The sequence below is a fragment of the Salvelinus sp. IW2-2015 genome, unplaced genomic scaffold (genome assembly GCF_002910315.2).
Source record: "Salvelinus sp. IW2-2015 unplaced genomic scaffold, ASM291031v2 Un_scaffold2618, whole genome shotgun sequence".
Taxonomy (NCBI): Eukaryota; Metazoa; Chordata; class Actinopteri; order Salmoniformes; family Salmonidae; genus Salvelinus; species Salvelinus sp. IW2-2015.
In genome coordinates this window covers 107,155-120,708 of record NW_019943926.1, presented here as the reverse complement: position 1 = coordinate 120,708, position 13,554 = coordinate 107,155, and the positions used below count along the sequence as shown (strand labels likewise).

General features: G+C 42.0%; 1 protein-coding gene across 1 annotated transcript in view; it reads left to right on the top strand.

Annotated features, from left to right (window-relative positions):
* Positions 1 to 9,310: 9,310 nt before the first annotated feature.
* Positions 9,311 to 13,554, top strand: part of LOC112067798 (uncharacterized) — a 28,502-nt gene continuing 24,258 nt past the window's right edge. The window contains exon 1 of the mRNA XM_070440513.1: positions 9,311 to 9,409. Coding sequence (XP_070296614.1) covers positions 9,364 to 9,409 — 46 coding nt within the window. The 5' untranslated portion in view covers positions 9,311 to 9,363. The remainder of the gene's footprint in view (positions 9,410 to 13,554) is intronic.

The window sequence follows — 13,554 nt, the reverse complement described above, 5'->3', positions numbered from 1 at the left end:
TTTATTTTTTTATAATAATACTTAAAAAGAAAAAATCCTCACATTTTCAAACAGTCCAACAGTCCATTTTCAAACAGTCCATTTATATTTTTCTCGCCTTAGTAACCTCGTTTCACTGCCAAAAATAAAATGAAACCACCTAGTGTTCAGCGAAATAACAACACAATGTCAAATACAGGTAGCCTAGTCAAATAACTAACATCCAATCACGTTAACCGTTACTCTCTTGTGGGAATTCCACTAACGGTCCGTATGTAGCCAAACGTAGCTGCTGCTTATTCCGTTTGCTCAAAAATTGATAAATGTTTTTTTTTTAAAGGCCCGCGTCCATAGAGACACATACCAGCTCTACTGGTGGTACTGCTACTACCAGCAGTACTGCACCTATTGACGACACAAGTTGATCCGCTTCCACGAAGACATCCAATGCTAGCATCAGTAATTCTACATTTGTTCTTAGCCCAGGTAGCATGGACACTGACAGTTGTGAATCTGATGTAGCCGAAGAGCTACTGCCCCCTTACCCGGGAAAGCACCGAACAACAGACAGGGACGTTGGACCATCGAAGAGGTGCAAATATGATGAGAACTACATTGATTTGGGGTTCACTTATATTGGGAGCAGTGCCTTTCCTCAGCCACAGTGTATTAAAGGTGCAAAAGTACTATCTCACAGCTCGATGAAACCTTACCTCTTGCACAGACATTTAGAAACAAAATAAACCACRGGAGTTTTTTTTGTGAGAATTAAGACGACTTTCGAGTAGTAAGACATGTATAAAAGCAACAGATAGCATTAATAAGAAGGGTCTAGAAGCATCTTATATGGTGAGCTACCGAGTGGCTAGGACAGGCAAGCCCCATACTATTGTGGATCACTTAATTCTTCCTGCTGCCGCGGATATGGCTGGGACAATGCTGGGGGAAAAGGCCAAAAAAACTATACAGACAATGCCTTCATCAAACAACAGTTTCATGACGCATCAGTGACATGGCAGGTGATGTTTTGAAACAATTACTGCTTCGCATATAAGCCAGTGAATTCTATGCGTTACAGCTGGATGAGTCAACAGACGTGGCGGGCCTGGCACAGCTACTGGTATATGTCCGTTACGTTTATGGGGTGTCAATTAAGGAAGACATCCTCTTCTGCAAACCACTGGAAACCAGGACAACAGGAGAGGATATTTTTAAAGTACTGGACAGCTTTGTGACATTAAATGGACTTTGGTGGTCAAGATGTGTTGGTATCTGTACTGATGGTGCAAAATCCATGACAGGGAGACATAGTGGAGTGGTAACGCGCGTGCAAGCAGTTGCTCCTGACGCCACTTGGGTACACTGCAGCATCCACCAAGAGGCTCTTGCTGCCAAGGGAATGCCTGACAGCTTGAAAGATGTTTTGGACACTACAGTGAAAATGGTTAACTTTGTTAAAGCAAGGCCCTTGAATTCTCGTGAATTTTCTGCACTATGCAATGATAAGGGCAGCGACCATGTAACGCTTTTACAAAATACAGAAGTGCGCTGGTTATCAAGAAGCAAAGTATTGACACGTTTTTTTGAATTGAGAGACGAGCTTAAAGTTTACTTTACTGACCATCATTTTCACTTGTCTGACTGCTTGCATGATGCCGAGTTTCTCACACGACTGGCCTATCTGGGTGATGTTTTTTCTCGCCTGAATGATCTGAATCTAGGATTCAAGGGACTCCGCAACTATATTCAATGTGCGGGACAAAATTGAGGCTATGATTAAGAAGTTGGAGCTCTTCTCTGTCTGCATTAACAAGGACAACACACAGGTCTTTCCATTATTGTATGATTTTTTTGTGTGCAAATGAACTCAAGCTGATGGACAATGTCAAATGTGATATAGCGAAGCACCTGAGTGAGTTGGGTGTGCAATTACGCAGGTACTTTCCTGAAATGGATGACACAAACAACTGGATTCGTTATCCCTTTCATGCCCTGCCTCCAGTCCACTTACCGATATCTGAACAAGAGAGCCTCATCGAAGTTGCAACAAACGGTTATGTGAAAATGTAATTTAATCAGAAGCCACTGCCAGATTTCTGGATTGGGCTGCACTCAGAGTATCCTGCCTTGGCAATTTGCACTGTTAAGACACTGATGCCCTTTGCAACCATGTACCTATGTGAGAGTGGATTCTCGGCCCTCACTAGCATGAAGACTAAATACAGGCACAGACTGTGTGTGGAATATGATTTAAGACTGAGACTCTCTCCAAACAAACCCAACATTGCAGAGTTATGTGCATCCTTTCAAGCACACCTTTTTCATTAACCTGTGGTGAGTTATTCACAATTTTCGATTAACAAATAAGGTTTTATATGTAAGATGGTTAAATAAAGAGCAAAATTATTGATTATTATTTTATTATTATTTGTACCCTGGTCCTATAAGAGCTCTTTGTCAACTTCCCACGACCCGGGTTGAGACAAACTCACACTCATTCTTATGTTTAATAAATGTATCGTACAGTGTGTGTGTGGCAGGCTTACAATGATGGCAACAACAAAAAACATTTGAGTGTGGAGCTGACCCTGGTGCTAGAAAGGGTACACAGCTGGAGGTTGAATGTCTGAAGGGGTACGGAACTAATAAAAGTTTGGGAACCGCTGGTGTAGGCTATATTAAATGGATTTATTAGACTTTTTCAAATGTAGATGTTCCTAAGGTCTGCATCAGTGGCTTGTAGCTATGGAATGCGTGGAAAGTCAGATGCTCAACGTGTTTATGTAGGCCTAATTAACTGTCAATTACCGTGAGAACTGACAGTGGCATCAGTGGCTTGAGGCTATGTGTGGAAGTCAGGAGATTCTAAATGTTTATGTAGGCCTAATCAACTTTCAATTACTGTCAAGTTATTTGCATGACAATCACCGGCAGACAACATGTATGACCTCCACAGCCCTAGTTTAGGGTTAATGTTAAGTTCAAATTGTCCTTTTATGTGCAACTAATGACTACATGTATTGTGTCCTTTCCTCCCAGGTCCCAGCCGGTCTCTGCTACTATCAGAGGGGAGAGCCCAAGAAGAAGCCCCAAGGTTCTCCCAGAGACTCTGACATCAGCTTCCCCCTGGACGCCCCACTTTCGACAACATCGGATTGGTCTGCCGTCTACGCAAGCACACGCCCTCTCTACACCCCAAGTGCCTGCCACGTACAGGCTTTGGCTGGCTGGCCCGCCAATCAAAAGCCGTGAACCACTGGAGAAGGGGTTCAACAACTGCTGTAAGGACAGGAAGAGACGTGCAACCTGTGCTGAGGAAAGGTAAGGAGCAGTGGTGTGTGTGTGTTATGGCCTGCCTACCTGCACTTGGTAACGTGGGAAAAGTAAGGATCCAATTCATACCTACACTGAAGAAGGCTGATAAACGAAACATGTGTATAAACTATCCTCTATACAGTGAACAATAATATATATTTTTTCATCTCTCTCCTCTCTTAGTGGCGTGAGGTGCTTGACAGGTTCTGTGAGGAAGAGCAGAAGGGGAGACTTCGCAACTCCCCATGTTGTGATGTGGGAGAGGTGAGGAGAGGTACACCTGTTTCTCCTCCCGCGCCCCTCATCCAGACTATGACCAAAAGTTGACTCTGCCACTGCAGCACCACAGACTCACACCCTCGACACATCTGTGAAACATACAAGATCATCAAGAAGAAGTAAGTGTGTTTTGTTTAGCATTATCTGTGTGTGTGTGTGTGTGTGTGTGTGTGTGTGTGTGTGTGTTGTGTGTGTGTGTGTGTGGTGTGTGTGTGTGTGTGTGTGTGTGTGTGTGTGTGTGTGTGTGTGTGTGTGTGTTGTGTGGTGTGGTGTGTGTGTGTGTGTGTTTGTAGTGTGGTGTGTTGTGTGTGTGTGTTTAATTTAACCTTTTTCCTCCTCAGTCTCACATTTTTATGCTGCCCAGCCTGATTGTTTATCTTTCTGGGTGACAGAACCAGAACTTTCAGAAAGGGTACATTTCATTGTAGTAGATGGTGACTGTAGCTAGGTTGGTGACAGATTTTAAATTATGTGGTATGTTTCCACCAAACTGACTTGTTGCTGATTTTTGCAGTGCACACAATGTATTTTTTTCCATTTCCCATTATAAAAATCTAAAGTTCACTGTTTCTATCATATTTCCAACTCTACCGATAGATTTGTCACAGAAACGGTTGTTATAAATAGTAAATGTGCCAACTCTGGTCTTGGCACATGTGCTCTAGCAGATACAGTGTGGGTAGGCTAGTCTACATTATGAGATTTATTATGGATAACAGCGACCAATATTTACATTTTTCAAATGGCAGTCAATCATCAATCACCATGTCACCAGAATAAGACCCTTAATATTTATTGGAAAGGAACATCAAGCTCATCACTGTGCACTTTCACTACCCTGTAGTGAAAGTGCACTACCCCCACTACCCATCATCATTTATTTAATCTGTAGCCTAATAATCAGCATAGTTTCCTGAGTCGTAGTGGAAGGACAACATCATATTATCACGTGACTACAAGTTTACTTTGCAATGATGGTTATTATATCAATATTTGCACATAAAGCTGTTTCCACCGCCATTTCTCACATAATACATTTTACAGACACAAAAAGATCCCACCATGTCAAACGAACCATTATCTGTTGGCATTTATAACATTTCACCGAAAACTCCTGTTTCCATTACAACTGTCGTGATTTTGTTTTATACGGTATGAGCTAACTCGCATAAAAACTGTGGATGGAAACGTGGTTAATGACATTAAAATTCCAGATTTGTATTGTATCAAAGACGATTACCAAAAGTTTAAAAACAATAGTATACAACAATTAATTGTTTTAATTTTACTAGGCAAGTCAGTTAAGAACAAATTCTTACAACGACAGCTTACAACAACAGCCTAGAACTGCCTTGTTCAGGGGCAGAACGACAGCTCGGGGATTTGATCTTGCAACCTTTTGGTAACTAGTTCAACACACTAACCACTTGTCACGTTCCTGACCTGTTTTCTGTTGTTTTTGTATGTGTTAGTCGGTCAGGGCGTGAGTGTGGGTGGGCATTCTATGTTATGTGTTCTATGTTGGGTTCAAGGTGGTACCTATATGGTTCTCAATTAGAGGCAGGTGGTTTTCATCTCCTCGATTGAGAACCATATTAAGGTAGGTGGTTCACATTGTTTGTTGTGGGTGGTTGTCTTCCGTGTCTGTGTCTGTTTGCACCACACGGACTGGTTTCGGTTTGTTCGTTCGGTTTTGTGTAGTCTATTTTCCTTTTCGTGCGTTCTTCGTTTATGTAAGTTCGTTTGTTCAGGTCTGTTGACTCCTTTATTATTTTGTAAATCTCAAGTGTTTTTCGTATTTGTCTTTATTCTTTAATAAAATTCATGTCAAATTACTACGCTGCAAATTGGTCTCCCGATCCTTCTCGCCTCTCCTCGTCTGAGGAGAGGACGAAGTAGAAGAGCGTTACACCACTAGGCTACGCTTCCACCCCTTTCACAAGTATCTTATACAGCAGCTAGTTTGATCCAGGACATTTGTACATATCTGCTAACAAAGCCCTTTGACTGATTGTTTGATTATCGAGTTAAACAAAGATGTAGTATACTGAGATGATCTTGCAATCTGGTCTCTTATCCCTTGGCTCTTCCTGTCAGAACTTAGTGGCCAATGCTCGCCCCTGCCAGCAGACCAGAGAACTGCATGTGTTCAGATACAGGTGAGTTCGAGCACTATTAATAATGTCAGTTGACTCAGACAACCCCATATCTTCATATTTAACCAGGTTGTCCCAATGAGATAAAATGGACATGATTGGCCATCAAGGTCTACAGGATCTTAGACTGAAAGTTATATTTTAGGTCTAAGCAGAATAGCAGGCTTTTAATACTGTTTTTTCATAACTTCTCTCTTTGACTTGACTGTGAACCCAGCTAGTGACGCTGGCAGCAGAACCGCTCTCTGTCTGCAGAGAAGCCCTCCTCCCGCTGCTGTCTTCCAGAAATTCTCGCCTCCCCCTCCCAGGACCGCCCCTAAGTGCCTCCCGCCTGCTCATGAATGCCATCACCAAGGAACCAAGTCCCCACGCCTCTAGAAAGAGGAAATGCCCCCTCGCCTGATTTTGTTGTTTATGTTTATTGATCTTTCACGTTTCACTCTGATAGCAGTGGCCAATCTGAATTGGCGTCAGGATGTTGCAGTATCACTACATGACCATGATAGAATTGCTAATACAAGAAGAACGTTGAGCAAGTGCATTGATTAGTCAAACAGAGTAGTAAGGGTGGGCTTCTCGTTACAAGCAGTAATAAGTCCAGGAACTTTTTGCATAGTCTTTACTAATAGACTTATAATCATTGCTCCCAATAGAGTCCCTATTCAATATTTCTCAGATACATGTATCTCTAGCGTGGCCAGTGACAACCAATTAATGTATATGGCTAATCTCTTTGCCACATCCAAGAGTTTCCGAGTTGACGAATTTCGTATCTACTCGGCAGTGTCTGCAGTTAAGAGGTACGGTCGTATAATGAGTTAACACCTGGAGAGCTAGATATATATGCTAACTTATTTTTATACGTCACTGTTCAGATTGTATAGTGAGTTTTTCTTTCACTGCATACAAGACACTGCTCTAGGACCCAGTCTCTCTCTTCTGCTACTACATTTGATAAATCTTGTATATTTTCAAATGTTTCCCTGTCCATGTCTGTAATTTCATTTTTCAGTGACAGTCAGTGCCATTACACAATCAATCGCCGAGCAACATTAAATATACTATCTCCTCATGTTTATATATAGAACTCGTATGTTATGAAAGTCGCACGCTTTGTTAGTAGTGGATCTTGCCGTGTACTGACATCTTATTCCACTGATAGTTTTAGATGGGCTCAGTTAGTAACTTGCATTAATCAGAACACACAGGTCCAAGCTGCACAAGCCACGGAGTTAGCCCAAAGCTCCTGGCATAGTGGCCCCCGAATATTGAATATGTATCATATCCATCTTACCTCTCATGGCAATTGTATGAGCGCACTTACTCACTCTGATAGCCCCGGTGAATCCGGTTCTTAAGCATTGAAACCATTCTCCCATTCAGGCTGCAAAGCATGATTTCCTCATTTGATTTAGTGGCGAGAAAGCAGAAAAAAAACGGGAAAATAGGTATGCTTTCTTATTGAAACACTATTTTCCCACCACCATGCTAAGTGGCTAAGAGATGTTAGTCCAGATTTGCATTATTGCGTTCAGCCATCAGGTTGCAGAAGTCGTATACCCCACCCATAGCAGCGTTGGCGGATGTTTCTGGTTTTCAGGACACAAAAGTATTTTTAAACTAACTTTGTTTCCCTGAAAAACAAAGTGGACTCCGCCAGTCTTCTTTCTATGCCTGCTATGTTAGTTTACCCTGACTTAACTGAAGGGCAACATCAGGGAAGAGCGCGCTTGTAGCTTTTGATAAAGAACATCAAGACGAAGATTGTGGAGATTGTGACTGCCGGCTAAATGGCATCCCTTGAGAATGCAAAAACAAGATGTATGTCAGGAGAAGTGCAGTATTATCATAAGGAGATGTATATTTGGAATACGGAAGAGGAATGGAGGGAAAAGAGAGGCAGAGGAGGTCTAAGAGAGAGAGGAAGGAAGAGGCTGAGCTTGAGTTGGTTAAAAATGGCGGAAAAAAGGGAGATCATTTGTTAAAGAAGAATTGTAGAAAGTGTAAGCAGATTGAGCTGAAGACAGGAGGAGAAATGGAAGTGAATGAGGTTGAAGTATCGGAGGTGGTAGGTGTGGTRAAGTTCTCGGAGCCCGAGGGTCAGGATAAAGAGGAGTGTGTAGGAGTGAAGTTTTGGGAAAAACTGGACCCCTGCCTTTTGGCTGATCCATTTGTGGTTTCAGGCTGGGTTAAAACAGAGATGGGTGCTGTGGAATCGGTGAGGGTAACYAGAAGTGGTCTTGTGATAATTGTTTGTGTTTCTGCTGGTCAGAGGGAGAAGGCACTCCACGTTAAACGTATGGGGGCAAGAAATGTGAATTGTTTTGCTCTCAAGAAAATGGCACCCRGTGTTTTTGATGCTCGTCATTTGGTGCGACGCAGACAACGCTGCAAGTTTTGAAACAGAAGAGTCATTGTCTGTTCTTTTGAGTTTTGATGTTGAGTCTTTGCCCAACAAAGTGATGTGAGGATATTTAAGTTATCCTGTACGAGATTTTGTGCCAAATACATTACGTTGTTACAGGTGTCAAGCTTTTGGGCATGTGGCAGCAGTGTGTTGGAGGGAGGTTCCTAGTTGTGAGAAGTGTGCAGAAGGGCATGAGACAAAGGAATGTGTAGCATTGGGGAAGGTAGGGGTGCCGATGGAATGTGTTAGTTGTAGGGGTGCCGATGGGGCTGAGGATAAAAAATGTCCAGTGCAAGAGAGGCAGGTTGAGGTTTCCAGGGTTAGAGTAGTGCAGAAGTTGCCATATGCTGAGGCAGTGAAGAAAGTAGAGTAAGATGGGTCAAGGGGAGGGATCCTGAGAGGAGTGGTGTGAGTTGTAGATCTGTACCAGTACAGAGGGATATGCCAACACGTTTCAGGAAGATTGGATTTTGGGCATTTATAGCAATGGTTATCAACTGTACTGCAGGGATGGAACCTAAGTCGCAGAAAATTGAGGTTGTGGTGGCAGCTGCAGAGAGGTATTTGGGTGTGCGGGCTTGACATCAGAAGAATTACAGGATGTGTTAAGGTTGTTGGCCTGAGGTAGGACTAAATAGATTTAAATAGTGGAGTAGGGTGGTGTTAATTTTTATTCATTTTTTGTAGTGTTAGATGGTAGGATATTTGTTTATTTATTTTTTCAAGCAAAGTATAAGGGAGTTGTACTCCAGTCTAGTAGGTGGCGGTAATGCAAGTGTATTGGATGCCAACCGCCGTTAAACGTCATCGAAGAAGAGCGCAACATCAGGAACTAGCATTAKCAACTCTATTATGGTGGTGGAAAATGGTGTTTCATAAAGAAAGTATGCATATTATCTCTGTCCCCCCCCCCCGCCTCCTCGCCATTAAATCGATGCCTTTGCAGCCTGAATTAGAATGTTCTACCGGTCTAAGGGAGATACACAAAGTCATAAACCAGCCTATTTCTTCAATTTATCTTCTTACATTTTTATTTTAAATCTAACCAGAACCACACTGCTAACCGTATGTCCAACCATAACCCCAAATTAAGACCAAATAGCACATTTTGGTTTTCATATATTTTTACGATATAGCCAATTTTGACTTTGCCGCTGGCCATCTACTAGCTAGTGGATACCCATACCAAAGATTTGTTATATCTGTTCCGATACCGGCCAATCCAAAATGGCTACCGCCGTTCCAGTTGATTCGGGATTGACTGCTCCGACAGGTATCTATAATAACTAATGTAGGTCTCYGTGTCTCCGTGGAGTAGTTTGCACGAAAATGCAATCTAATTAACGTAGCTACAGATTCAGSACAGCCTGTAGCCGAATATGGTCATTTTGTCTGAATTCAACTGACTCAATTTCTCCTTCTGTCTGAGCTAGCTAACGTTATCACAGTTGCTGTTAGCCAGTTTGCTAACGTCAACAATCGGATCGGATGGATTGCACTATAGCTAGCCAGGCATCTAACGTTACCAGCTAGCGTTACACGCTTGAAATTGGGTCATGTACTTTATGGTGTTTGTAGTAAGGGCTTGGGATGGGATAGCCGCACACCCGAAAATTATTTTTCATTCAGATGTTAACGCTAGTTAATCGTTAGCTCACCCCTGAATGGGGCAAATTCTCCAACTCCAGCCAATGTGAAACCAGTGGGCCTTTGTTGATATTTTGTAATATTTGCCGCATATCGTAGTAGGACAAAACACCTGTTAATGGATGTTAGCTGGCTAATTCGCCAGCTAACTAGCCAACCCAACAAACTGAGGCCAGCCAGCAATGTTGGCTAGCTAACTAGGTGTGTGTTGAATATTTACTTGTAATGCCAACACAATTGTTTTCGTGGATAGAATGTGGTGGTCATGTCTATGTTGTTGACACAGTAATGTTGTTCTGTAGCTTTTGGACTCATGACAAAAAAGGCAGTCACTAATCAATTAGGCTAAGTAACGTTAGTTTAGGGTGGAATGGATACAGATTTCRCTTCCACGGGAGATAATATTTTTTAAATTTAACTAGCCAAGTCAGTTAAGAACAAATTCTTATTTACAATGACAGCCTAGGAACAGTGGGTTTTAACTGCCTTGTTCAGGGGCAGAACGACAGAGTTTTACCTTGTCAGCTCGAGGGATTCGATCTAGCACCCTTTCGGTTACTGGCCCAACGCTCCAACCACTAGGCTACCTGATAATAAGCAATAGTCTGATTAATGTAGGCCTATGTGGTTGAAGAAGAGCCTCCTGCTCTGTCATCATTCCAGCACATTTACAGAGAACTTCACTGGAAGTCACAGAGAGGAAGAGGAATCACGGGGAGTCCTGACTAGAGCTGGGCGATAAGTACATAAATCCATATCGCGTTAAATTGCCTGAATTGATGCGAGAACAATACGTTTATAACATTAATGTTCGCCACAGTTTWWAAAAAATCATCCTTTATACTACTACTGGTTTGATGGTTGTAGTTATCAATTGTCCCATTAACAATCGSCCAAATTAGCCAACTTATTTCATTTCAAACTTCACATTTTTCTAGTATAGKCTATGGATCGAAATGAACAATATCAGCAAAATGCGTGTGATAAGTGATCAGTGTTGATCATTTTTGGTTTATTTCCCCAGGTCTAGTCCTGACTGATTTGKTTTTTGGTTGTGGTCACATTATTCACTTGTTCAGAATCAGTTGATATCAGAGGTTATGATGTGAACAGTAATACTGGGTCAGGACAGGAGAGTCTTCTCCACCTTTCTAAGCCTGTTATTGTACAGGCTCTTATCAGCTTGACTACGGTGTTTGTTACAGTTGATCTTCCCTTGGTACTGTAGTAGCTAGCCAGTTTGAGTMAGGTCATGAGAATAGACAGGTCTGTTTTGGTCCCGCAATAACAAGCCTGATTGCTTTATGGGGATCTAAGTCTGACTACAGGACTGCGAACTAGGCCAATGAACACACACATACAAATGATACAGGGTGTTCTCACTATATACAGTACCAGTCAAAAGTTTGGACACATATTCATTGCAGAGTTTTTCTTAATTTTACTATTTTCAACATTGTAGAATAATAGTGAAGACATCAAAACTATGAAATAACACATATGGAATCATGTAGTAACCAATAAAGTGTTAAACAAATCAAAATATATTTTATATTTGAGATTCTTCAAAGTAGCCACCCTTTGCATTGATGACAGCTTTGCACACTCTTGGGGTTCTCTCAACCAGCTTCATGAGGAATGTTTTTTGAAGGAGTTCCCACAAATGCTGACCGCTTGTTGGCTGCTTTTCCTTCACTYTATGGTCCAACTCATCCCAAACCATCTCCATTGGGTTGAGGTCGGCTGATTTTGGAGGCCAGGTCATCTGATGCAGCACTCCATCACTGTCCTTGGTCAAATATCCCTTACACAGCCTGGAGGTGTGTTGGGTCATTTTTCTGTTGAAAAACAAATGATAGTCCCACTAAGCCAAACCAGATGTGTTGGCGTATATCGCTGCAGAATGCTGTGGTAGCCATTCTGGTTAGGTGTGCCTTGTATTCTAAATAAATCACTGACAGTGTCACCAGCAAAGCACCATCACCTCTCCCATGCTTCACGGTGGGAACCACATATGCAGAGATCATCCATTCACCTCCTCTGCGTCTCACAAAGACATGCCGGTTGGAACCAAACATTTCACATTTGGACTCATCAGACCAAAGGACAGATTTCTACCGGTCTAATGTCCATTGGTTGTTTTTCTTGGCTCAAGCAAGTCTCTTCTTCTAAAAGGTGTCCTTTTAGTAGTGATTTGTTTGCAGCAATTAGACCATGAAGGCCTGATTCACGCTGAATTCTCCGCTGAACAGTTGATGTTGAGATGTCTGTTACTTAAACTCTGTGAAGCATTTATTTGGGCTGCAATTTCTGAGTCTGGTAACTCTAATGAACTTATCCTGAACTTGAACTTATGCTGGGGGCAGCAGGTAGCCTAGTGGTTAGAGCGCTGGGCCAGTAACTGGAAGGTTGCTAGATCGAATCTCCGAGCTGACAAGTAAAAAATCTGTCATCCTGCCCCTGAACCCACTGTTCTTAGGCCGTCATTGTAAATAAGAATTTGTTCTTAACTGACTTGCCTAGTTAAACAAAGGTAAAATAAAAATCCTCTGCAGCAGAGGTAACTCTGGGTCTACCTTTCCTGTGGTGGTCCTCATGAGAGCCAGTTTCATCATAGTGCTTGATGGTTTTTGTGACTGCACTTGAATAAACTGATGCATTGATAAACTCAAATGCATTAAGAAGGAAAGAAATTCCACAAATTAACTTTTAACAAAGCACACCTGTTAATTGATTTGCATTCCAGGTGACTACCTCATGAAGCTGGTAGTTAAACGAATGCCAATAGTGCCAAAGCTGTCATCAAGGCAAAGGTGGCTACTTTGAAGAATCTGAAATATATGAAATATTTAGATTTGTTTAGCTTTTTTGGTTACTACATGATTCCATATGTGTTATATCATAGTTTTGATGTCTTCACTATTATTCTACAATGTGGAAAAAAGTAAAAAATAAAAACCCTGGAATGAGTAGTTGTCCATACTTTTGACTGGTACTGTATAAGTTCATAAATTAGGCCAATAACCAGCACATTTACTCTACTCTGTCAGACAAAAATAGGGGAGTGTCCCATATTATTGCTCTACATGCAGGCTACAGTACAGGCTGCTAGCAGGCAAACAGCCAACATGTGTTTTGAACTGCGCTGGCACTGGGAGATATGTTTAGTATGCACGCACCCTCATTGTAACTGTGGAAATGTTTGGATACAATGTCGAACTAGGATGTTATTGAAATCCTATTGTAAAAAACAGCTTTTCTTAAATTGAGCACTGCTTGTTTCTAGATCTCTGTAGCATGTGGTCCATTTAGGCTAATTTAGAGGTGAGCAATGTGATTGAAGCCTAATTCGGTTGCATGCATGCCTTGTTCATGTGTAACTGGTTGTGGTTGTTCTGTATCTTCTTCCATAGACATTAGGACTCTGTTCTGGAGGAGAGCCTTGCAGAGAGGTACCTGCATGGGGTTGCAGTGTGTGTTTGTGTGTGAGGGAGCGGCTGAGCGTGTGCTTCGTTCCTGTGAGTGCCTCTTACAGGCATTACAGGGCCTTGTGGCATTTGAGCAAGCTGAGAGCAAGCAAAGGACGAGTGGACCAAATATAGGCTGTTAACTGTTGTTTTCTATTGTGCATGTTTGCTTTCTATTGTGTGTGCAATGCATTTTGCAGTGAAATCGCTACAACATGGTTTAGCAAGACAAAGTGCCTCTCTACTCCTGAATGAACTAATCCTTGTGGTGTTTGCTCAAGCAATGTGGATTGGTTTAATTGAT